Genomic DNA, 25,751 nt, shown 5'->3' with positions numbered 1-25,751 from the left:
TGAAGTAATGAAAAAAGAAGAAAAGGCAAAGTTCGAGATTACGATTGTGAGATCTTGAACTTTTGCCTTTTTCTCTTTCATGCGTATACACATATTTATGTCATGCGATTATCTATATATGCAATTACTCACCCCACAGTTGTTTCGCCACCACGATGTCCCCCGAACCTCCTCTTCTCCTCTCAGCAATTCATCGATGCCTGCCCCTTTATGGCACCCACTCACTCGCGAAAATACGATTAATTCACGCGGTAATATACGGCACTTCTGACGCGATACTCGTTCGTGAAGAATTACGATCGCGCGATACAATAAGCGGCACTCGCAGACGCACGCACTTTCATCCATTGAGACGAAAACGTGCGAACAGGATCCGTTGGATCTACTGATTGCCGTGTTTTAGTCAGTTTCAGTCAGTCGCTGCTACTAAAACTGATAAAACAATATCTCTTTTTTAAAAAATATTTATAGATCTTATTACTGCGATATTTAACTTGTTTAACTTTAGAGATAATAAATAATGAGTTTCAATTAAATAGTCTTGAAGAGAAAGTTTGGTTTCAATATTATTTAGGCTTCAAATTTTATTTATTGATGTATTTCTTCGATTACAAATATCGTCAAGCTAAAAAGAATGAACAAGAAGATGGTAAAATGAAATGACAAAAAGAGCACATTGAATAAATTGATGATGAATAATCGTATTTTGATTGATAGCGAGGGAGACAAATCGTAAATAATAATTTCATCCCGTACGAGTTCACGACAGAATTAATATGACCGTTAATCCGCAAACGCGATCAATATAATATTTACACAGCATTAATATTACAAAATATGTGCACTGTTATGACGGCCTGATTACTAAATGTGTTAATATTCCAAAATAATGATGAAAACGTCATTGTGATTGGATTTAATGTATGAAATTATCGACATTCAATCTGTTCCCCGAAAAATACAGCATCGCTTGTGAAAAAGGCAATTCAGAGATAAATCGAGAAATATGGGAGCATAAACGTCGCGAAATGATAGATTTTGGTTATAAATTACAACTCATGAAGCGAAAGGAAACAGGGTAGATCATAATTTAGCAAATATTTCATGTCAGTGATTTTCGGTGAAGATATACGCATCAATTTAATAATTATTTAATAATGAAGAATTTTTTCAAACTATTTAATCCCATGCAGTTTGTGTTTATAAAGTTTGTAATGCAGGATTCATTGTGTGATAAATTTACGATCAATCTTGCCTCATGAAATATTTGATTCGGAATCGTGGCGCTTTCTTCGTTTTAGTTTTAATTTTAAATGAGCCTAAATGTTGATCGTGTAAATTTTCTGTTCCATTATAAGCTATCTTCTTTGATTATTTAAGTAGAACACGTTTCAAATTAAATCAATAAAATTGTATTCTCAATAATTGATTACAAAATCAAATCATGAAAAATTCACCACTTTCAATTGTAACTCGAAATCACAAATTTCTCTAATATTCTTGTTGACATAGAGTCATCTCTAACTGAATATGAATCTCAATCTATTTATTTTATTTTTAGTAGAGGAGAATCCCCTATTATGAGATATGCTCCTAATATGAGATAATGGGGTTTCTGCTAAACTAGTGAGCATCATTTGTTAGTTCCACCATGAACTTATTACTCTTGATGTAAAATGTATTTAGTGAAAAATTCATTGTTCGTTATTGCGTTTAGCCTTTGCAAGAAAAGATTTGTGAAATTGTGAACATGTCAAAGGAACTTGAGGTAAGTCTTGAAACCTTGTTTATTATATAATAAGGAAATGGTTGGCAATAAATTCAGTATGCAATGATAGAGTAGAATCGTAGTAACAGGAAAATACGCGATTTGTTGAATTGCTTAATTGTAGAGGTTAGATTTCATGATCGCGGAACCGCTAGGCGTGTGGCTCGTATAATGAGATATTCAGGGTACTCTTAATATGAGATCATTATTGCTCGAATATGAAGATTATGTAGTGTAATAAAAAGAAAGAAAATACTACTTAAGGTTAAAGAAAAGTTAATACGAATTTATATTACGAATTTTTGTGTATTTAATTTTTATAGAATCTGACTATGGAGGTTAGAGAAACGAGGAAGCGTCGACAGTGGAATCGTGAAGATTCGGCGAAGGCTGTGGCAGCAGTATTTTTATAAAACTATCTAATAAAGATTTTAATTGCAATACTGATGTATTTTGCACTTTTAACACCGATTTCTCGAAGTATCTTATATTAGGAGCACACTTTCTCGATCCCGCGTAAAGCTCTTTTTTCAAATTTGTTTAATTTTCGGAAAAAATAATATTAAAATTCGATTTTTCATTTCACCAACCTAAAGCTTATTAAATTCCCTTCAAGATAACGTATTACATTTTAAAATTCTGCCTATAGATTTCCTTACATTCGGCAAAATCGATATGGTATCTCATAATCGGGGACTTTCCTCTACATATTATAAGTAATGCGTAAAATGTGATGAGAAATAACGGAAGCTTTTTTATCGCCTTATTGCGTAAATGTAACCTAGAGTTAACAATCATCAATGTTTAAAGTCAGATCGATATACCTTCAATATACTTGAAGAACGTCGTCGGCTGCTGCATCCGCGGCGATACGACGCTGCGCAGATCTCGCTGATGGAATTCCTCGATCACTACACAGAAGCACTTTTCACTCGATTGTACTTACGATTGTATGCACTCGCCATTGCTCGCGCGATTTGCTCCCAACGGGAACCGCGAGCAACAATGGCGGTCGTTCCCGCCGCGGTCCAAGCGAATCCGCGTCGCGGCGCGAAATCAACGTGGCGGCCTCTGTCGTGTCGCGCTCGCGTCTCAGCGGCGGCCGGTCATCATCGTAATTCATCGCGGTAAAACGCGACACGCGGCAATTTCGTACGGTACGCACAGCTGCACTCGCGGAACGCATCTACGGAAACACTCACGGAACTTTCGATTCGCGACAACACGGACGCGACGCGATCAAATAGCGGTCATGGACGCGATGGTTTCGGAACGACGAGTCTTCGATGAAGCGCGATCGCGCGCGATTTTACAGTCGACTAATAGGCGTTTCCGTTCTCTCTGCACCCCCGAAACCGTGTCGCGGCCGCCCGAACCGCGCGTGATGAAAGTTGTGTCGCAAAAGCGAGGAAAAACGCGCGGCGAAGACACGAGGTCACGAACCTCGCGCGGTACGATCTGAATGCGGCGCGATGCCACCACGCAGTCGTACATCGGGCCGCGCATGCGCGGCTAAAATCACTATACTCGCGAAGTCTAGTGCGTCCCCGCAGCGTTAGCGAGGCGGTTCGAAATTCTGGAAAATAAAAATTTGGACCAATAGAAAGATTGGAGAAAATGTGCAGTAGCCAATCAATATAAATTGATCACCAACCAGTAATCAAATTACCATATAAAGATTATAAAGATACAATGCGCTCTGTATGTCAGCGTTGAAAAATTGAATTAATTTTTAAATGTTACTTTATCCTTTTATTGAAATAAAAATGTAAGTTTGCCAAATAAATGTGGGAATAAGATAATATAATGAACGTATCAATATTGATGAATATAACGTAATATTAATGCTTTATTCTCTCGCCATTTGAAATGTTAATATTTAAGTAACAAACATTTTGATAAGATTAATTATTAACGATTTGCACAGTATATATTTGTATAAATTACTATATATCTGAATTTGTGGATTTACTGACATGACGCATTGATTTTATCGAATAGCAACGTGCGCGCTTCAGTTCAGCGACAAAGTGAGCTTCATTTATTTTAATCGCGATATTTGAATAAATTTGTGTTGAAAAGTTTTGATCGATGCTCAGACTATAAACCAGATACGCATTTCTAGGTTATCTCACGTCCAAAATAACGAAAATGTTTTAATATATCGTCTTCGAAATTACTCTCCTTATCAATAACGACGCCATTATGGTTTCGCGATGTACGGCAAACTCAGATTTTAGGAATACGAATTCTGGATATTCGAAAACGGCAATGATCGATACAAAACGCGATGCGATAACAACATTTAGCGTACAATAGTTAACCATAGCAGAGAAGATGTTAGCATGAATGTTAATTGGAAAATTACTTACAAATTAACGGCATCGAGATCATCAAAGTGCTTGCCACCGAACGGACACTGAAAATTTGAATAATAAATCGTCGATAAAGGAAGTTTCCTATTTGCTGAAGAAGCGCGGGAAGCAACCAATAAAAACGCGCGATTCGAATTCGACACAGGCGCGGTTTTAAACTCGTAAATTCCAGCATGTGGATTTTTGCATCCGACAATTTGCTACTAAATAAAAATTGTTAAATAAACTATCCTTCTCGACAAGCATTCGCATCGCGACGTTGCAATGCGTTGCGTAACGTGCAAACAGTGCTAAAGTGGCAGTGAGAGTATTCTCTCTCGAATGTTACCAGCAGAATGACAAAATTTTGATAAGAAAGATATGTATGGTTAAAATAAATACCGTACGCGCATGTTTTTTGACATTTTAGGACGTCAAGTAAACACAAAGCGGTTGGCCGTTTTATTGCTAAGATTTACTGCCAGTCACACGAAAATATTACAAAATTTAGAAGCAAACAATTTCGGAATATATTTCAGTCAATATATTTCATCAGATAACTGGGACAGAGAGTTTATATTATATACAAAGCGTCAGGGAACGTTGTGTTATATAGAAAACGTATAATTACCCAGCAAACACAAAATATAACTGTTATATAACACCCCAGGCAGCACACATTGGTTTCAAAACCGTTTCGCCGTAACGTTTCATAACCATTTTATTGAAACGTTTATTTAGGAGAAAAATGTCCAACGAAAAAACGTTTCAGAAACCATCAGAAAAATATTTATCAATTTTATATATCAGTGCCTCAAAGATAGACAGAGTTGAGTCACATTTTTGTAAACAACTAGATTTTTATATTTTATGAATTACTCTCTAAATTTCGTGTAGCGGAATCTCACTCTTTTGAAATATCACTTCAAGTAATAGTGATCTCAAAAGTTTCAAAAGAAAAGAAGAAGAAAAGAGTATTGGATCGTTTTTCCGGATGGTTATTTATAAGGTGATAACACAAATGTTACTTGCGAGAACGTCACGTCTGGCCTGGCCATCTATCGGTCGCTTGGTGAATCAGAGGTGGGAATCACACGCACTTGTGTTGATTTTTGTCTCTTGTTCCATAATCGAGTACATTGAAACGTATGATGTAAAAATAATGAATACTCGCAAAGTAAGTAGAAATTACTATTTTTTTCTATATTAATTATATAATTTCGAATCAATTTAATAAAACACATTTTCGTTTCTGTGGAAAGGTGAAAAATACGTTTTTAAAATTGAGGTCTAAAAACGGTTTCTATTTAAACCGTTTCTTAAATGGTACTTTATGTTTCTTAGACATTAGATACGTCTAAGAAACATATATTAGGCTAACATGTGCTGCCTGGGACAGAAGTAACACGCAATATAACAACTGTTATATGTTATTAATGTTAAAGTTACATCATTTTCTTTGTAACTGCAATATAACTGTGTTATAAAACTGTTATATTGCTCTGTTATATATTGGTTATAATAATATAACAGTAATATAACTTAAATATGCGATGTTATATAACTGTAATATTTGCATATTATGTCTATGTTATATACCATTTTTAACATACAGATGTCGAGTCGTCCGCTAGATGACCTCCGTTTCTCCTATGCAAAATATGATACAAAATATATATAAGAACGGTGATCACGGCACGGTACAACTTGTGTTACAAGTCCATTTCTACAATGAAGTGGTACATCTTTGAACGAATAATAAATAAGAGCAAAGTATTGGGTCGTCCGGAAAGTTCGTGCCGATTTTGAAGGAAAATTCAAAGGCAACATTTTTTTATGTCGATAAATATTTATTGACTTATGTGTGCACCGTTTTGTTTCACAACCTTTGTCCATCTTTCACGCAATTGGAAGATTCCAATCTCCCAGAACTTCTTAGGTTTCTCGGCGAAAAACTCCTCAAGGTGGTTTTTTATGTCGATCAAAGAGTTGAAGTTCTTGCCGCTAAGAGAATTTTGCAAAGACCTAAGTAAGTGAAAGTCTGAAGGTGCAATGTCTGGTGAATACGGTGGATGAGGTGGCACATCCCAGCCAAACTCCAACAATTTTTGTCGGGTAGTCAAAGAAACATGAGGTCTGGCATTGTCCTGATGGAACACGACGCCCTTCCTATCAGCTAATTCTGGACGTTTTTCCTGAATCGCTGTCTTTAATTCGTCCAGTTGCGAGCAGTACTTATCTGCATTTATCGTTTGGTTGTGCGGTAGGAGCTCATAATATAGGATTCCTTTCCAATCCCACCAGACACAGAGCATGACTTTTTTTGGATGAAGGCCGGCTTTCGGAGTGGTTAATGCTGGTTCATTTCGCTTACCCCAGGATCTTTTTCGTTCTACATTATTGTAAATGATCCATTTTTCGTTACCCGTCACTAATTGCTTCAAAAATGGTACGTTTGCGTTGCGCTTGTACAGCGAGTCGCAGATGGAAATGCGATCCATTAAATTTTTTTCGGCCAAATTATGCGGAACCCATACATCATAGCGACTTACGTAACCAAGCTTCACTACATGATCGTGGACAGTGGTTTTCGATATTTTCAGTATCTCTGCTAATTCACGTGTCGTGTAGCGCGGGTTATTCTCGATCAGTGTCTTGATTTGGTCATCATCAGTAGTAGAGGGTCTGCCCGAGCGTTCTTGGTCTTTAAGGTTAAAATCACCAGCTCTAAACTTAGCGAACCACTTACGTACGGTTCTTTCAGCTAAAGCGCCTTCTCCGTAAACAGAACATATCGAATTTGTTGCTTGTGAGACATTTTTGCCTTTCCGGTAATAGAAAAGCATCAAGTGTCTAAAATGTTCTTTGTTTTCTTCCATCTTCAAAAGAGTACAAAACTGACACGAATCAATTGATCTGAAACAACTTTTTTCCTAAAGATGCGTTGAAATGTCACCTTTAAGCATATGTATATAACTCGTATGTTTTCAATAACATTGATATATTCAGACATGTTCCAACGCCATCTATTAAAAATCGGCACGAACTTTCCGGACGACCCAATACTAACTTCTGCATAACGTTTAGGAAAATAAATTAAACACAAACCTGTAGTTGTAGAAAGAGGAAGAAAGAATAATTATATTTCATTTATGTAACATTTAAGTAACATTTTAGTAACACGTTATATTACTGTTATATTACTGCAATTTCGTATGAGTGGGAAATTACAACTAACATGTACATTACATGTAACGAACATGTTATATTGCGTGTTACATTCTGTTATATTATGGCAATATCACTGTTATATGACTGTGTTTGCTGGGTATGCTGTCTAAATTAATTATTTTGTCGTATATAATTACACGAATTTTAAGGAGCGGATTTCACGATTTAAGTGAAGTATTGTTTTCGCAAACTTTTATTACTTCCACTTTGTATCCACGATAAATATGTGCAACGGGCATAGGCAAATAGCGCACTCGCATAACCCTATCGATCGTCGAACTCCGCAACGCCTTGTCGAATGGTCGTTAACCCGAGGATTTGCCGTTTCCTTCCCTTCTACCTTCCTTCCGTTCGTGATTCCTTTCCGCAATCGCTGCAAGATCGTCCATCGATAGTTCCTTGGGGCAGATTCAACAAAGATCTAAAACCAAATTAGGAACAAACAGTCACGCAAGAGAATGCACGCTGTCATATCTACGTTGCATTAAATTGCAGGAAAATTGCACCCAAAATGGTATTTTTCATCATATTCTGTGAATCGTTCCTTAATTATTATAATTTTAAGTGTAATTTTCTTCAGCATATATATTTCTGTTTGCTAATAAAATAGCTTTCATATATTAATATAACTTTTATTAATATAATTTTGAAGAAAAGACTTTTTTTATTGCAGTCGGTAATTCTTTTTGATAAAATGTATGAACGATGGATAATAATAATAATAATAATATAATTAATTAATCGAAACTCCCTGAAATTTGTTATTTCAATTTCTTATTTTATTTCAGTGTTTCTCTTGGCAGAGCCGTTTTGCATAGGCAACTAAGATAGCTTGCAAACGATAACACTATATACGTTATACGACGATTTAATGTAGAGGGATGCAAGGCACGTACGAGAAATCGTGGCATGATAGCGATAATCGCACGTGTAACGTATGATGATGACGATGGTTTCACCTAAAGCGGGGTAAAGATATACAGTTAAAGTAGACTAACACGATGTCGAGACACGCTAGAAACCTTAAACCTCAAACTCAGAATGGAGACATTTTCAACAGAGAGTTTATTTAAAACTTATAATAAGTTATATTTTCCTGATTGATTTTTTTAGCCAAGTCGCAACTGTAAATACTCCACGCTAAAATGCATCTTAAAAATGTCAAAATTTTCGATCTTGATTTTAAACGAAACTATGCATCTTCGCGTGTGCAAATATTCATGTGGCTCGAGAGATTTATCATAAATTACTTGCATATACTCCGCGATATTTATTTGTATTATAGGACATTTAAAAAGCGGAAAGTTTTGTTATACAGGGTGGCCCATTTTAATTTATACAGTCGATTTTTTAAAAAACTAAAAGAGATACGAAAAAATGTTTCAGACAGACATGTCACGATTTCGAGGGGGACATAAGATGATACCATTGGTTTGACCTTGAATAGTCGTTTGAAGGTCACGCGAAGATCACCTTCAATTTCTTAAATTGAAACCCCAACTTTTTATTGCAGATTCTTATTCTCCATCGAAAAGTAAGTAACTTTTGTCGGAAACATTTTTCCGAAAAATGTCATCTTATGTCCTTAAAATGTCCTCAAAACTCATCTTGAAGATCATTTTAAGGACATAAGATGACATTTTTCGGAAAAATGTTTCAGACAAAAGTTGCATGTTTTCTCGCGTAGAATCCGAATCCGTAATAAAAAATACCATGTCTCATTAAAAAAAATTTCAGAATTCTAACTTCCGGTCTGAAATTTTTTTTAATGAGACATGGTATTTTTTATTACGGATTCGGATTCTACGCGAGAAAACATGCAACTTTTGTCTGAAACATTTTTCCGAAAAATGTCATCTTATGTCCTTAAAATGATCTTCAAGATGAGTTTTGAGGACATTTTAAGGACATAAGATGACATTTTTCGGAAAAATGTTTCCGACAAAAGTTACTTACTTTTCGATGGAGAATAAGAATCTGCAATAAAAAGTTGGGGTTTCAATTTAAGAAATTGAAGGTGATCTTCGCGTGACCTTCAAACGACTATTCAAGGTCAAACCAATGGTATCATCTTATGTCCCCCTCGAAATCGTGACATGTCTGTCTGAAACATTTTTTCGTATCTCTTTTAGTTTTTTAAAAAATCGACTGTATAAATTAAAATGGGCCACCCTGTATATTAATATCGACTGCCTTCTTCAATATTTCTAATATACACGTTCCACGAGGATGACACCTTGCCAGAATTAGCTTCCGCAGTTTTAAGACTTCGGCGATGTCGACGACGAGGGCGAGAGCACGAGGAAGAGCGAGGAGAGGAGCGCGAGATTTTCGGGTCGGCTTCCTGCGGGCCTCCGCTCCGCATCGCGCCGAGCGGAGCGGAGTAGTCACGCTCGGCGAGCCTGAGGCTCAGGCTCGAGTGTCGCGCGCCGGCGATCCACCGGTCTCCGGACTACAAGGCGCGAATTTATAACACGAGGTACTGCCGATCATCTCCAGGGAAAGAATCCAACGCGCGGTTGGAATCAATGGGGCGAGCGTTATCGTTAACAACGATCGCAATCGGTTAACGCTGAGTGTGTGACAGCCGATCGCTCGTGCTCGGTTTCGAACGCGACGCGACGATCCGAGCCGATTAAAACCTAACTGCTATGTAGTTTCAGCTGCGTCAGGCTTCCGTCCGCACATATATACGTATATATACGTATAATATAATATAACGCGAACGGAAAAAGCGAATCGCGTTAATCGGAAGTGAGAGACGTCAGTGTATCGGAAGTAAATCGAGGGGAGATTCTCTCCGTTGGAAACTGAGCGCCGGTGAATCGCGAGTGGGCCAGCGCGAAACGCGGTGCGGGAAAGGAAGACGGCAGGCATTAGTGCATGGACGTTCCAGTCAGGACCAAGTGGAACTGAACGAGGAAACGCATCACGGGAAGAGAAACGAAGTGCATCCAGAGAGGAGAGAAGACGGGACGACACGCGGAATTCGCGTGCGCGGTGTTATCCACGCGCGAGCGGAAGGAGAGGAATTGTTTTCTGCTGCGGGTTGCTCTATTTTAAATACAGAGGAACGATTGCTGTCGGATAGATCGGAATGGCCGGAGCCTCTCCGCTCCTCGGTAGCTCCTCGTGGGACGCTGCGACCGGAGTGGAACACGCAGATCGTTGCAAGGTTCGTCGCTTCGCAAATCTCGAAACAAATAAAGGCGCTACTATCCGGAGAAATTTATCAAATCAACAATTTGTGATGAAGAATTCAGAGAGTACGAGCGATGAATTCACGGACCCTTTGATGCCAGTTACGTCGCACTTGCACGAGCGTTCTCTTATTTGCAGCGACTGCATTTCTCTTTGATAACGCGTGATCTAATTAACGAATGACGTTCTCTTCGCTCGAATCCTTATCAGTCTCGCTTTTGACGTTTGAGAAATTTCGAGGGAACCAGTCGCGAGACGATCTGACCTATCCCGTTTAGCGATAGGCTATTAGCATCGTTATATATCATTACTGCTCCATTTTCATCTCTCGTAATCGCGTCTCTTACGCTTCGCCGCGCTCGATATGGATATATCGGTGTTAATAAATTCAACCACGCGCGCCACGGGTATTACGAAAATGCGCACACGAGTGGAGAGAACGCGTCTTCATCATCTATTTAACATCATCTATTTTGTAAGCCCCTTCATGAATTTTAGAGATGAATTATCGCGTGCGAAATTGGGTCTAGGAGTTATCCAGCTGTGGAATTATGCACCAGAAATGCAGAGAAATCGCTATTCAATCGGCCAGGCGGCGGGTCGATCGAGGCCGCATTTAGAAACTTTGATATTAAATAATGCGCGATCAGACGCATTGAGAGTCATGCAAATTTAATGTCACTTCAGGCGTCATTCATCTCCGTAACGTTTCGTGGCTAGTAGAAAGTTCCGCACGACGGAGACTTTTCCGCAGTTGCCGCGCTAACTACGTTGTACCACGCTTATGCATTATCATCAACTATATCGTACCGCAACATTTTAACTAGGTATCATTAATTTGAACTTTCCTCCCTCGTCAGGACTGATGGACTCGGTTCTCCCGGTGGCGCGTGCTCTAATTAATGTAATTAATTACACGTAAAACCGCGGCGGACGAATCGCGTGCCGAGGAAAATTTCTTGCCACGATGAACTTTCGAAGCTGCACGATGAAAGAGCGACTAGGCGCTATTACTGGGCGTTAAGTTCAGCTTGGACAATGGTGTCTATTCGAGGAATTAGGGACACTAGAGTACCGCGGTGGCTCTTTACACACACAACACGAGGAAACGATTTGATGCTTTGGGAAGGGAAGTCTGCTCTCGTAGGAGGGCACCGTGCCAGGAAGCCGATATTGCTGCGAACGAGACCCCGCGGAGCGCGCGCGCGTGTGTGCATGTGGGGTGCGACCGGCTCATTGCCCGACAGTTGGCTTTCGTCGAAAGGTCATGCGAAACTCTTATCAGCCGGTTAGTTGAAGATTTCTCCCTGAAAACGTCAGATGGTTATTCTAAAACTTTTAAACTATGGAAAACGTTCGTCTTGACTATCGAATTTCACTTAACGAGGTTTGCTTAAACTTAACGTGATTGCTTAAAATGTCATAGAATCATAAAATCGGTACTTACATATAGAGGAGAATCCCCTATCATGAGATATGCTCCTAATATGAGATAATGGGGTTTCCACCATGAACTTATTACTCTTGGTGTAAAATGTATTTAGTGAAAAATTCATTGTTCGTTATTGCGTTTAGCCTTTGCAAGAAAAGGTTTGTGAAATTGTGAACATGTCAAAGGAACTTGAGATAAGTCTTGAAACCTTGTTTATTATATAATAAGGAAATGGTTGGCAATAAATTCAGTATGCAATGATAGAGTAGAATCGTAGTAACAGGAAAATACGCGATTTGTTGAATTGCTTAATTGTAGAAGTTAGATTTCATGATCGCGGAACCGCTGGGCGCGTGGCTCGTATAATGAGATATTCAGGGTACTCTTAATATGAGATAATTATTGCTCGAATATGAAGATTATGTAGTGTAATAAAAAGAAAGAAAATACTACTTAAGGTTAAAGAAAAGTTAATACGAATTTATATTACGAATTTTCGTGTATTTAATTTTTATAGAATCTGACTATGGAGGTTAGAGATACGAGGAAGCGTCGACAGTGGAATCGTGAAGATTCGGCGAAGGCTGTGGCAGCAGTATTTTTATAAAACTATCTAATAAAGATTTTAATTGCAATACTGATGTATTTTGCACTTTTAACACCGATTTCTCGAAGTATCTTATATTAGGAGCACACTTTCGCGATCTTGCGTAAAGCTCTTTTTTCAAATTTTTTTAATTTTCGGAAAAAATAATATTTAAATTAGATTTTTCATTTCACCAACCTAAAGCTTATTAAATTCCCTTCAAGATAACGTATTAAATTTTTAAATTCTGCCCTATAGATTTCCTTACATTCGGCAAAATCGATATGGTATCTCATAATCGGAGACTTTCCTCTACTTAATATTTCTGAGATATTTGTAACTTTGGTTTTTCCTTAATTATCGAAAATTATCGATCTACATCAGCTATCCTTATATCTAGATATGAAATGGTCCATATAAATAATTTGATATAAATTATTTATGCCAGATTCTCCTGTGATTGATAAATTTAATAATATATTATATCGGGATAAATTGTGAGAGCTCTTAATGCGATTCGCTATCGGAGAGACCTCCTCAAGATCTCATGCGAAAGAATGGATGCCAGAAGACCGGTCTTCCTCTCTTCGTGGGTGTCGAATAAAATTAAGAGAAAAAAATAAGCAGTCACGGAACGGCTTGCGACCAACCTTTGTTGAGCGAGGTAGACCTTCGGGAAACTGAGGCGATTGTTAAGCAAATGCGGGTTGTCTCGTCTCTGAATACGCCTTGACATCGTTAACAACCCTGAAAAAAAGAGGAAAAAGATAAAGATAATCATGAAGGAAGTCCAGAGCGTAATTGTAAGTCGCACCGTATTATTTAGGTCGGATATCGAGGATCAAAGAGAAAGTCAATAATGAGACTCAAAATATAAAAACATTTAAATTCATCAAATTAATCCATTATTATAGAGAATTATCTAAACAAAATAATTCATGTTAATTTCCTCCGTTACGACTAACGTAAAAAGAAATTCTTTATCATTCGGAAATAGAGACGTTACTTTCTTACTCGTAAAGATAGAAATGAAAGATACAGCAACTCTGAATATTTCAATCTCTGCGTAATCACATGATAAGCTAAATCTTTATTATTCTCCCGTCTTATCTGCGATGATTCGTAGCAACGATGTCATAACGAGATCATTACCGTGTTTGCGCGATAAGACCAAGTATCCTAGATAAAAGATGAGTTTGTATTTATGCTATCGGATGCACCTCATCGCAAAGATGTAACAAAAGGTGTGGAAAACTGCATATCGTTATCAGATTAGAACACATTGTCAGATGTGAGGGTTCGTTAATTCCTTATCGAACGGGCTCGACGATTACATTATCAGTCCATCGTAGTCAGCGGCCGCGACTAGTCGATTTGGAAGGTTCAGCGAGTCACAGTGGAGTTCATTGTGAGGAACGCTATAATGGTGTGCTTTGTGTAATTTCTGTAACATTGAACATCGTGAATGCCTTAGCGTTTATTAATTATAATAAATTGTCGAGAGTTACTTTTGTACGTGTGCTAACAATCTCGAAGTGTTCGCATTTTGATCTTCAGTCGCGAGTCACGATTGCTCGTTCTGACTGACGATTCATGAGGAAAGGGGGTCACAACTGCTAGTAGTGGAGAAATAGGCGACGAGTGATAGCTGACAGCTCTGACACAACGTAAGGTTAAACGATAAGCAGGCATCGTTCTTCATGGTAAATAAATTTCTGGAAAAAGCATTTTTTGTATCTCGCCTGGAGCGTGCTTTCGCAGAAAGTGACGCAAATGCGACACTCCTGAAAATAGCTGATTGATCTCGTCGTGATACAAGTGGTCTTGATAATTTCTAATTATCGTCCATTGCGTGCTTATTATATTTAATGAATAAAATGTAATATATACAATGCCACTTTTGAACATAAAAGAACGTATAACTTCAAACATCTGCTACTTCCTCTTTTACTTACAATTACAATTGATTTAAATAGATATTGAATGTCTTTAAAAACAAAGTTGCACATAAATTTTAGAAAAAAAACTATCCAATTATAAATAAGCTTAGAAATCCAACTGTTTCAATTTTTACAAGACAAAAAGATAAATTCCGTTCTTGAACAAAATGGTTCAACAGTTTTCAAAACTTTAATTTCTCACGAAATTATGCCATAAGTTTAAGAAAAAACTTATCATTTAATCTCGAATCTTATCGTGAACGTCTTGATCACAAACGGAGGTATTCGATATATCTGTTTAGGAAGGTCGCAGAGGAATGTGGCAGCTCATATTCTTGTTACTCGGCACCGCGATGGCCGGCGAATCTGGCCCAGAATCGCCATCGGATTTCGTTGAAACACCGATTGAAATCGAGGCGCCGTTACCTTACGAGGAGGCATTTCCGACGCCACTTCCTGGTATGCTGTATCCCAGAGAAAGCGAATCCCGAGAGGTAAATCTTACATGCCATTACGTTGTATCGGTTTCTTACTGCCACTCAAAGCTGTATTCTCAAATAAAAAATATACATGCGTGTATACTCGTACGGACGAGCTTCTGATCACGAGCGAGAATCTTTTATAGCACACTTCGAAATTCGTTCTAAAACTCCCTTCATATTCTTCTAGTCTGTCTTCAATCCGCAGTACTATTTTACACGTACGAAGTCCAACAAAGTCCAGTACTGCGGATTGTATTACTGTGTGTACTTTATTTATGGAAAAGGATTTATCCTTCCGTTCAATCAAAAAAAAGATTGGTGTCATTTAAAGTTCGTAGTAATACAGACGACTCCGGGATCTCCTTGACGAGACTTGTAGTGAGAATGAGTATACGTAACGAGAAGCACATCGGATATTACGTATTTCTTCATTTTTTCTGCAGATAAGATCTCTCGACGGATTATGGGACTTTCTCGTGTCGCCCGAGGGAGATGCGTTAAAGGGTTACAGAGAAGCATGGTTCGCCGATGACTTATTAAAGGTACCGTATCTCACAAGCTTACGTAAAACTATAATTAATAATGACATGTAAAAATTAATAAACATAATATCATAAATAGCTCTATTATATATATATATATTATAATACAAAAGTTGCATGTTTTCTCGCGTAGAATCCGAATCCGTAATAAAAAATACCATGTCTCATTAAAAAAAAATTTCAGACCGGAAGTTAGAATTCTGAAATTTTTTTTTAATGAGACATGGTATTTTTTATTACGGATTCGGATTCTACGCGAGAAAACATGCAACTTTTGTCTGAAACATTTTTCCGAAAAATGTCATCTTATGTCCTTAAAATGTCCTCAAAACTCATCTTGAAGATCATTTTAAGGACATAAGATGACATTTTTCGGAAAAATGTTTCCGACAAAAGTTACTTACTTTTCGATGGAGAATAAGAATCTGCAATAAAAAGTTGGGGTTTCAATTTAAGAAATTGAAGGTGATCTTCGCGTGACCTTCAAACGACTATTCAAGGTCAAACCAATGGTATCATCTTATGTCCCCCTCGAAATCGTGACATGTCTGTCTGAAACATTTTTTCGTATCTCTTTTAGTTTTTTAAAAAATCGACTGTATAAATTAAAATGGGCCACCTTGTATATATATATATAAATAATATGAATAAAAAAGAGCTAAGCAGGATGTACGTGCTTATTATTAATTACTTAAGAAAGAGTACAACCGTTTCGGTCTAATTGTTAGACCATCTTCAGTGTGTATAAGTCCTAGTTAGATGTAATTGAACGCAGTCAAAATCGCACGCATTGTTACGCAATATCAATAAGTCTGAAAAGTTTAACGCAATTACTGCTATTTATGATATTATATTTGCGTTAATCATGCGCTTCTTCAGCTTTATTAGGTTTTGCTTCGGTTTTAATACTTGTAACAGAGTTAAATATTACGTTAACCTTTTCAGACTTATTGATATTGCGTAACAATGCGTGCGATTTTGACTGCGTTCAATTACATCTAACTAGGACTTATACACACTGAAGATGGTCTAACAATTAGACCGAAACGTTTGTACTATTTCTTAAGTAATTAATAATAAGCACGCACATCCTGCTTCGCTCTTTTTTATTGATAGAGGAGAATCCCCTATTATGAGATATGCTCCTAATATGAGATAATGGAGTTTCTGCTAAACTAGTGAGCACCATCTGTTAATTCCACCATAAACTTATTACTCTTGGTGTGAAATATATCTAGTAAAAAATTCATTGTTCGTTATTGCGTTTAGCCTTTGCAAGAAAAGGTTTGTGAAATTGTGAACATGTCAAAGGAACTTAAGGTAAGTCTTGAAACCTTGTTTATTACATAATAAGGAAATGGTTGGCAATAAATTCAGTATGCAATGATAGAGTAGAATCGTAGTAACAGGAAAATACGCGATTTGTTGAATTGCTTAATTGTAGAAGTTAGATTTCATGATCGCGGAACCGCTAGGCGTGTGGCTCGTATAATGAGATATTCAGGGTACTCTTAATATGAGATAATTATTGCTCGAATATGAAGAGTATGTAGTGTAATAAAAAGAAAGAAAATACTACGTTAAGGTTAAAGAAAAGTTAATACGAATTTATATTACGAATTTTTGTGTATTTAATTTTTATAGAATCTGACTATGGAGGTTAGAGAAACGAGGAAGCGTTGACAGTGGAATCGTGAAGATTTGGCGAAGGCTGTGGCAGCAGTATTTTTATAAAAATATCTAATAAAGTTTTTTACTTGCAATACTGATGTATTTTGCACTTTTAACACCGATTTCTCAAGGTATCTTATATTAGGAGCACACTTTCTCGATCCTGCGTAAAGCTCTTTTTTCAAATTTGTTTAATTTTCGGAAAAAATAATATTTAAATTAGATTTTTCATTTCACCAACCTAAAGCTTATTAAATTCTCTTCAAGAGAACGTATTACATTTTAAAATTCTGCCTATAGATTTCCTTACATTCGGCAAAATCGATATGGTATCTCATAATCGGGGACTTTCCTCTATTATTTATACATATATTAATAAACATACATGATAACTATATTAAACTAAGAATTATATATATAATCTAAATGTTAAAATTATTATAAGCGCTGGCTTAAATGAAACGAACAAAATAGATATTTTTACAAATTCGAATAAGAAGTAAAGTTCGAAAGGAAAATCGCGAGATGACAACTAAAAGCATATTTTTATATTTTATTGTATATATGTCTCTATTTATATACCTTTTATCTCTCTTCTCGTCACAATTTATGGTGACTGTCTTTTAATTCTCTCCTCTTGTTGCCGGCAGGGAATTAAAATTTGCGTCACAAGAGTCACATTTTAATCCTGCGTAATTGCACGTTGTCTCTCGTCATTCCGCCATTAGCAAGGGACCATTCGCACAAAACGTGACCGCCTTTGCAGGTGAACGAGATAATCAAGATGCCGGTGCCCTCGTCTTACAACGACGTCACGACGTCGCGAGCCCTCAGGGACCACGTCGGCGCCGTGTGGTACCAGAGGACCTTCTTCGTGCCTTTTTCTTGGCGGAATCAACGGGTATTCGTCAGGTTCGGCTCGGTCAACTATCTCGCCCAAGTGGCAAGTACTCTTTACGCAATTTGTTTATTTTTTTTAATATTTAGATTCCCATCTCATCCATATATGGGTGACGATTTGAATAACTTAAGCAAAACTATTTTTATTGACTACATTTCTAGACGTTGAATGTAAATACAATAAAATATTTCATTTGTATAATAAATATTAACGTGAGATACAAAGTGAATATTATTACAAGCTCACGTACAAAATTAGTTGGGCAGTCTAAGCGTTAAAGTCCAAAGTATGTTGCTGTGAAATACCGACCTTGTACGAATTTTAAAAATAATAGAAAAATTTACTATATATTATAATAGAAAAATATAATTAAAAAGAGATCCTGATTACGCGTTAAAATAATCCTTCCGATGCGAGAATGAATATTAATTTGTATTTTTAAATATCAACGTAATATTTCGAAAAATTATATTGTATTTAGAATTATTTAAAATTTAAATACACGATTGAATGAATCGCAAGATGTTAATGTGCAATTTCCAATGTTTAGTGGCTGAACGGCGCCCTGGTGACTAACCACGAGATGGGCCACCTACCATTCGAGGCAGAAATCTCATCGTACGTGAATTTCGGTAGCAAAAATCGCATCACCGTTGCTGTGGATAACACATTGCTACAGACCAGTGTGCCTCAAGGAAAAATCGTCGAAGCGGTCACTGACAACGGCACCGTCCACTTGCAGACCTACACCTTCGACTTCTTCAACTACGCCGGTATACACAGGTCAGTTGCAATCTTCAAGCAATTAGAAATTAATTTCGTATACGTTACAATCTCAATGTTTAAAAAGATTAAAGAATATCAATTTCTCCAATCTTTCATTTTTGAAAAACAATTTTGAGTGCGCTTGTAATTGTCAATCATACGATACGGAATATCTTTCTAAATGTCTTGATGAATATCACATTATCTGTATCAAGATATTTATCTTAATATAATCTTGATGAATTGACCTAACGTCGATTCACACTAAATTTATATAAATAAATTTCTGTAAATTTCTATTTATCAAGCTATTGATTTTCTCTTAAATTCGGTAAAGCATAAATAAATAGATTGGATGAAACGAAAAGACTACGTCCTGGTTAGATTGGATCTCAGATTCCAGAAAGCAGGACATTTAAAAAATACAGGTTTGATGCGATTCCGCCGGATAAAAGATAAATACGCGGTACTGTGTAATCGCATTGCCCCGATTCGCTATTGCGTCACGTACGAGGGACTTTTCGGATTCTCTGAAGCGACGCGCGAATTTCACCCGCCACAAATAAATCTCTATCAAGGGCTTTGTGTAAAAATCAGAGAGAGCATCCGATGCGTTGCGCGACGATCGAGGTCGCTTGCTTGTTCACGAGATTTCCGCTGTTCGACAAAAAGACAAAAAGAGTTTTGGTGCCGTGGCACAAAAAATGGAAACTATTTGATGGTATCATTTATATTATACGGCTATTTAAATCAGTTAATTGCGGGTCAGATTTCTCTCTGCAATATTTTAAGCGCGTTTTAGTCGACATAGAAAAATGAATAAACTATTAAAAAAAATGTTTTATATGTATAACGAAAACTTTGTAAAGGTCCATTTTATTATACACCACGCCGCGTGTTTACGTCGAAGACATTACGGTAAGGACCAGCTTGATCGGTGACATGGGAATTGTCAAATACATCATACAACCAGCCGGCTTGCGCGAAGGCGAGGTACCAGTCTGCAGAGTTACCTTACATAATGCCGAGCACACTTTGGCCATCAAAGAACCCGTCTACGGCCTGTCCGGCACCCTGAAGGTTCCCCTCGCCAGGCTCTGGTGGCCGAGAGGCATGGATCCCAAACCAGGGTACTTGTACACTCTGGAGGTTCGAGATTTAATTATTCGTTTCGTCAATTACTCGAAAAATACAAATGTCTTAATACTGTATACAAAATCAATTTTATACAGGGTGGCCCATTTTAATTTATACAGTCGATTTTTTAAAAAACTAAAAGAGATACGAAAAAATGTTTCAGACAGACATGTCACGATTTCGAGGGGGACATAAGATGATACCATTGGTTTGACCTTGAATAGTCGTTTGAAGGTCACGCGAAGATCACCTTCAATTTCTTAAATTGAAACCCCAACTTTTTATTGCAGATTCTTATTCTCCATCGAAAAGTAAGTAACTTTTGTCGGAAACATTTTTCCGAAAAATGTCATCTTATGTCCTTAAAATGTCCTCAAAACTCATCTTGAAGATCATTTTAAGGACATAAGATGACATTTTTCGGAAAAATGTTTCAGACAAAAATTGCATGTTTTCTCGCGTAGAATCCGAATCCGTAATAAAAAATACCATGTCTCATTAAAAAAAATTTCAGAATTCTAACTTCCGGTCTGAAATTTTTTTTAATGAGACATGGTATTTTTTATTACGGATTCGGATTCTACGCGAGAAAACATGCAACTTTTGTCTGAAACATTTTTCCGAAAAATGTCATCTTATGTCCTTAAAATGATCTTCAAGATGAGTTTTGAGGACATTTTAAGGACATAAGATGACATTTTTCGGAAAAATGTTTCCGACAAAAGTTACTTACTTTTCGATGGAGAATAAGAATCTGCAATAAAAAGTTGGGGTTTCAATTTAAGAAATTGAAGGTGATCTTCGCGTGACCTTCAAACGACTATTCAAGGTCAAACCAATGGTATCATCTTATGTCCCCCTCGAAATCGTGACATGTCTGTCTGAAACATTTTTTCGTATCTCTTTTAGTTTTTTAAAAAATCGACTGTATAAATTAAAATGGGCCACCCTGTATATTCTAAATTGATTAATAAAGAGAAAAGAGTTAAAGAGAATTGGAAAACATTCCACGCAGAAAATACGTTAAAGAATTAATTTACTTTATAAAATATTTAGAAATATCAAGATGTGTGTCCGCTAGCATGAGATGTATCTCTTTCCAGGTGAGACTATGGGTGGCAAACGTCACCGAGCCGGATATCTACCGACTGCCAATCGGCATCAGGACCTTGGCATGGACCAACACGAGCCTCTTACTAAACGACCGACCGGTGTATATGCGCGGTTTCGGCAGACACGAGGACTCGATCATCAGGGGACGTGGCTTCGACCTCGTCACCGCAGTGAGGGATCACGAGCTGCTGCAGTGGGTCGGCGCGAATGCCTACAGGACCAGCCACTACCCTTACAGTGACGAAGTGCTCGATATGGCTGATAGGTACTCTCAAACCTTCATTTATCACATGTGAAGTTTACTCTACTCTATCATTTATTTATACTTTATTAAATTCTGTGACATAGATTGGGCTTTCTCGTGATTGACGAGTGTCCCTCCGTCGACACGGAGAACTTCTCACCGTCCTTGCTCTCGCGTCACAAGGATTCGCTCTCGGAGCTGATCCGCAGAGACAAGAACCGACCGTCTGTGATCATGTGGTCGCTGGCTAACGAGCCGAGAACCCAACTACCTCAGGCTGAAGAATATTTCAAGCAGATCGCACATCATGCTAAGGCTATCGATCCCACCAGGCCGGTCACCATTGCTCTCGCTCGTGGAGTGCAGGTAATATGAATAAAATAAAAGAAATTATAGAAATAACATAAAAATAACATAAATTTAAAAAGGGATTAAACAAGAGATTAATCGTTTGGATATTTTGTGAACGCAGATTTTTCAATTTTGGAATTCGTAAGACATATTAAATATTCTTGTATAATGAATTTCAGGAAGACAAGGCTGCTCAGTTCCTCGATGTGATCAGCTTCAATCGTTACAACGCCTGGTACAGCAACTCTGGCAGAATGGACATGATCATCGACAGGGTTCTAGGGGAAGCAGAGGCCTGGCATAGAAAATACAACAAGCCAGTACTCATGTCCGAGTACGGGGCCGACACCATGCCTGGCCTGCACGAGGTAAAGCTCATTATAATGATGTGCGAAAACTTTCTATTATATTTTACATTAATTTAATTTGTTTTAATCTTATTGTAATTTAAATTTTCTTATTACAAACGTAAAAAATAATACAGGAATTTATTTAATTTTCTTGATATATTCTACAAACATCGTCATAATTATTCCTCCGTTTACTTCTTTTTTCTTCTCTTTTTTACTTCTTTGAGCCTTTAAAATTTTTTGCAGCTACCGGAATACGTATGGAGCGAGGAGTATCAAGAGGAATTATTCTCCAAACACTTCGAGGCCTTCGATCGATTGCGGCAAGAAGGCTTCTTCATTGGCGAATTTATTTGGAATTTTGCTGACTTTCGCACCGCGCAAAGTGAGTATTGAATAAGATCAGTTTCTAATTTTTATTGTTATAATATGTATCTAATGTATAATAGCCTTTTTGCACTTTCTATAATTATAGTTGAGAGACAAATATACCTCAATAAATTAATGTGAAATAGAGCAAGTATAATTCACGATAAAGATATTCAATAGAATTAATTTAGCAGTCTGTGATACGCTATTTTAAATAAATTTTGGAGAAATTTAACTAAAATGATATTTAATAACATTCACACAAACGCACATCAATATCTGCGTATTACAGCGTATACCAGAGTGGGTGGAAACAAGAAAGGAATTTTCACAAGGGAGAGGCAACCAAAAATGGCAGCTCATCACGTTAGGAGAAGATATCATGCTCTCGCAGCCGAACTGGATGGCGTGCAGCCACCAGAGGATGTTGAGAACTACATTTCGTCCTACTATACTCAACATGTGGAACTTTGATAAGAATAATAAGAAAAGATTCACGAGCGCAAAACTCGTTTTGCTAATAATATCCTCTCATGATTGTCTCTTGGCAATGTAAAGTCACGTTTTGCGTGTCTTGTACATCGGTACGCAAAAATTTGCACTAATAACTTAAGGTAGAATTTATCCACCATATTTTGTAATTCATAATTCATCATATTGAGCGAGTCAACTAATTGTGGCGATTTTTCATTTAAAAAAAAGGCCATTTTATGTTACGTAATACATGATATAGCACATGATTTACAATAAATTTTTATATTTTGTAAGATAAAAATAAAATACATGAAATATATATTAACATTTAAAAAACAGCATTACCATCTGACATCACTTGTAACATCACATTACACTGAACACTGCCACGACTTTTCGACTCGTCTAATAAAACCATTCATTCACGAGCAAGATAAAAATCTCTCCATTTTCTGACATTCTGTCATAATTTGTTCGCGAGAAAGAATATGTGTATAAATACAGCGCATAGCTCTCTCGTCTCAATGTTTTATGCAATTGAAAACTTACAAAAATATTGTATTAAACGAATATACACGTTCCTAAGAATATATCACAATCTTACTTGACAAAGATTACTCGATCTGGTTCAACTGGTTGTTTTGTGGCTCCACGACTTTCAGACAGGCATCTACCATCTCTACAAATAGTGGTTCTCTCATGGCTGATGCTATCGCATTGGTCATATTTTGACTATTTACAATACTCTTCATCATTTCGCGCACATGGGGATTCCTGAGGCAGGATTTCAGTTCTTCACTGTGACGCAATTGCTGCAGCTTCTCCGCAGACACAATGTCTTGTCTGGGAAACTCGTACTTCACGTGATTCTCTTGATGCTCTTCTTCAGGCTTCTCAGGTAACTCGGGAGGCTCGCAGGGCTGAGTCTTGTGCTGCTTGCAACATGCTATGGAGCAGCTGAGACCAAAGAGGGAAATAGTTAAACAAACGCTCAGATAATTATGCAAGTGAACGTAATTAAACAAGAAATCAAAATATCAAAATTCGTTTGATAAAAAGTAAGAAAAAGATGATACGCTTATGTCAGTTGCCGCTGAAAATGGCAGGACTATTCAGTAATACGAATTTTAAGAAACTTTTAAGAAACATTCAATTTTATTTTTCTAATCATGTTCATTCTTCAGTTTTGTGTTCTTCACAGAAAATGCATAACCTCAAAAAATATTATCTCTGGGCAGCTGCTTACTTACTAAGGTTTCTTGCAGATGGGACATTTGTAAGGTGAATTATCTTTTTCGCAGATGCAACAAGTCTTGAGCATCGTGACTTCGTAATTTAGACATGCAATTTATCCAAACATCCGGCCGCACGTACTGGTCACGTTTATCTCACGTGGTATGACGGGCTAAGGTGCTGTCATCTGCAGGCTAACGAAAGGAGTAGATTCAAAATTGCATTGAATTTTGCGGAAAGTAAAATATTACGTGTATCAAAATTGTCGATTTCCGTGAATAATATTATCAAATAGAGCATTTATCAGAAATAAAATCCAAAGAATGAATTTCGGGTGAGATCGGATTTTTATTTTTATCATTTTTATTACAAGATTTAATATAATGTTATGTTCATCAAGTTACCTCGATATCGATTTTACAATTAATGTTTAAGGTTAGAGGTTACATCGCTCTTTATATTTTCTCAATAATTTTCTGATTTTTCACTTTGTTAATTATCGAGTATAATACACATGTTAGCCTAATGTATGTTTCTTAGACGTATCTAATGTCTAAGAAACATAAAGTACCATTTAAGAAACGGTTTAAATAGAAACCGTTTTTAGACTTCAATTTTAAAAACGTATTTTTCACCTTTCCACAGAAACGAAAAATGTGTTTTATTAAATTGATTCGAAATTATATAATTAATATAGAAAAAATAGTAATTTCTACTTACTTTGCGAGTATTCATTATTTTTACATCATACGTTTCAATGTACTCGATTATGGAACAAGAGACAAAAATCAACACAAGTGCGTGTGATTCCCACCTCTGATTCACCAAGCGACCGATAGATGGCCAGGCCAGACGTGACGTTCTCGCAAGTAACATTTGTGTCATCACCTTATAAATAACCATCCGGAAAACCGATCCAATACTCTTTTCTTCTTCTTTTCTCTTGAAACTTTTGAGATCACTATTACTTGAAGTGATATTTCAAAAGAGTGAGATTCCGCTACACGAAATTTAGAGAGTAATTCATAAAATATAAAAATCTAGTTGTTTACAAAAATGTGACCTAACTCTGTCTATCTTTGAGGCACTGATATATAGAATTGATAAATATTTTTCTGATGGTTTCTGAAACGTTTTTTTGCCGAAAAAGAAACGTTTTTTCGTTGGACATTTTTCTCCTAAATAAACGTTTCAATAAAATGGTTATGAAACGGTTTTGAAACCAATGTGTGCTGCCTGGGACGTTAATTTGTTACAGAAGAAATTCCAAATAGGGAAAAAGATTAATTGAAGAAAATTATTAATATTTTTCATAGAATAATTATAATTGTAGATTTATTTTTAACAATTCCAGGAATTTTATACAGACTGGTTTTGTAGCTTTGATTTTATACAAGAATTTCATATGGGCAGGCAATCTTTAATAAGTAATCTTCGAATGATTCAAGAAAGGGAATTATATTCAATTCGATATTCACTGGCAATTAATCGGACATCTTTCGCAGGTAACTGATGTCTGTTCAACGGCGACGATGTTAGAAAGGTTCTGGAATTCGGGTTCGCACGGAACATACCCAGACCGTTGCCAAAGAGAGAAATTACAGAGC

The 25,751-nt window shown here is 36.9% G+C and overlaps 3 protein-coding genes and 1 long non-coding RNA gene across 6 annotated transcripts in view; 1 reads left to right on the top strand and 3 right to left on the bottom strand.

Moving 5' to 3' along the window:
* LOC105283753 (matrix metalloproteinase-2) overlaps nt 1-2,770 on the bottom strand; it is a 243,452-nt gene extending 240,682 nt beyond the window's left edge. Inside the window, exons 1-2 of the mRNA XM_011346782.3 lie at nt 2,593-2,770; nt 133-432 (exon numbers count right to left, since the gene is read on the bottom strand). The gene's annotated coding sequence lies outside the window, so the exon portion shown is untranslated. The remainder of the gene's footprint in view (nt 1-132; nt 433-2,592) is intronic.
* A 4,774-nt stretch (nt 2,771-7,544) lies between these two features.
* Nucleotides 7,545-13,812, bottom strand: LOC109611270. Its single transcript, XR_002193610.1, has 3 exons — nt 13,725-13,812; nt 13,223-13,319; nt 7,545-7,774 (listed from the first exon to the last, which is right to left on the bottom strand). It is a non-coding gene; the product is annotated as an uncharacterized LOC109611270 (long non-coding RNA).
* LOC105283755 (beta-glucuronidase) lies at nt 9,736-23,230 on the top strand. Of its 3 annotated transcripts, none has more exons than XM_011346785.3 (11): nt 9,736-10,528; nt 14,815-15,006; nt 15,438-15,536; nt 17,974-18,150; nt 18,659-18,891; nt 19,743-20,022; nt 21,114-21,388; nt 21,472-21,733; nt 21,898-22,086; nt 22,315-22,453; nt 22,730-23,230. In XM_011346785.3, exons 1-11 carry the CDS (start codon nt 10,451-10,453, stop codon nt 22,909-22,911), a joined length of 2,106 nt encoding a protein of 701 aa, XP_011345087.1. In that variant the 5' UTR covers nt 9,736-10,450; the 3' UTR covers nt 22,912-23,230. The 3 variants fall into 3 exon arrangements, with proteins under 3 accessions (XP_011345087.1, XP_011345089.1, XP_011345088.1); XM_011346787.3 differs by lacking the exon at nt 9,736-10,528 and adding an exon at nt 14,066-14,239; XM_011346786.3 differs by lacking the exon at nt 9,736-10,528 and adding an exon at nt 14,066-14,275.
* On the bottom strand, nt 23,182-24,333 carry LOC105283754 (zinc finger HIT domain-containing protein 3). The gene is made up of 2 exons (XM_011346783.2): nt 24,162-24,333; nt 23,182-23,868 (listed from the first exon to the last, which is right to left on the bottom strand). Exons 1-2 carry the CDS (start codon nt 24,230-24,232, stop codon nt 23,526-23,528), a joined length of 414 nt encoding a protein of 137 aa, XP_011345085.1. The 5' UTR covers nt 24,233-24,333; the 3' UTR covers nt 23,182-23,525.
* Nucleotides 24,334-25,751: the final 1,418 nt, after the last annotated feature.

This window comes from Ooceraea biroi, chromosome 10, assembly GCF_003672135.1.
Source record: "Ooceraea biroi isolate clonal line C1 chromosome 10, Obir_v5.4, whole genome shotgun sequence".
Taxonomy (NCBI): Eukaryota; Metazoa; Arthropoda; class Insecta; order Hymenoptera; family Formicidae; genus Ooceraea; species Ooceraea biroi.
Note: the sequence above shows the minus strand (reverse complement) of the source record. Positions and strands in the feature narration are given on the sequence as shown.

Excerpts from the sequence above, each read along its gene's own strand:
- LOC105283755 (XM_011346785.3), top strand. The coding sequence starts at position 10,451 with ATGGCCGGAGCCTCTCCGCTCCTCGGTAGCTCCTCGTGGGACGCTGCG. Across the intron at positions 18,151-18,658 it reads TCAACTATCTCGCCCAAGTG|TGGCTGAACGGCGCCCTGGT; the intron begins GCAAGTACTCTT and ends TCCAATGTTTAG. Across the intron at positions 22,087-22,314 it reads CCATGCCTGGCCTGCACGAG|CTACCGGAATACGTATGGAG; the intron begins GTAAAGCTCATT and ends AATTTTTTGCAG.
- LOC105283754 (XM_011346783.2), bottom strand. The coding sequence starts at position 24,232 with ATGCTCAAGACTTGTTGCATCTGCGAAAAAGATAATTCACCTTACAAA. Across the intron at positions 23,869-24,161 it reads CCCATCTGCAAGAAACCTTA|CTGCTCCATAGCATGTTGCA; the intron begins GTAAGTAAGCAG and ends CTTTGGTCTCAG.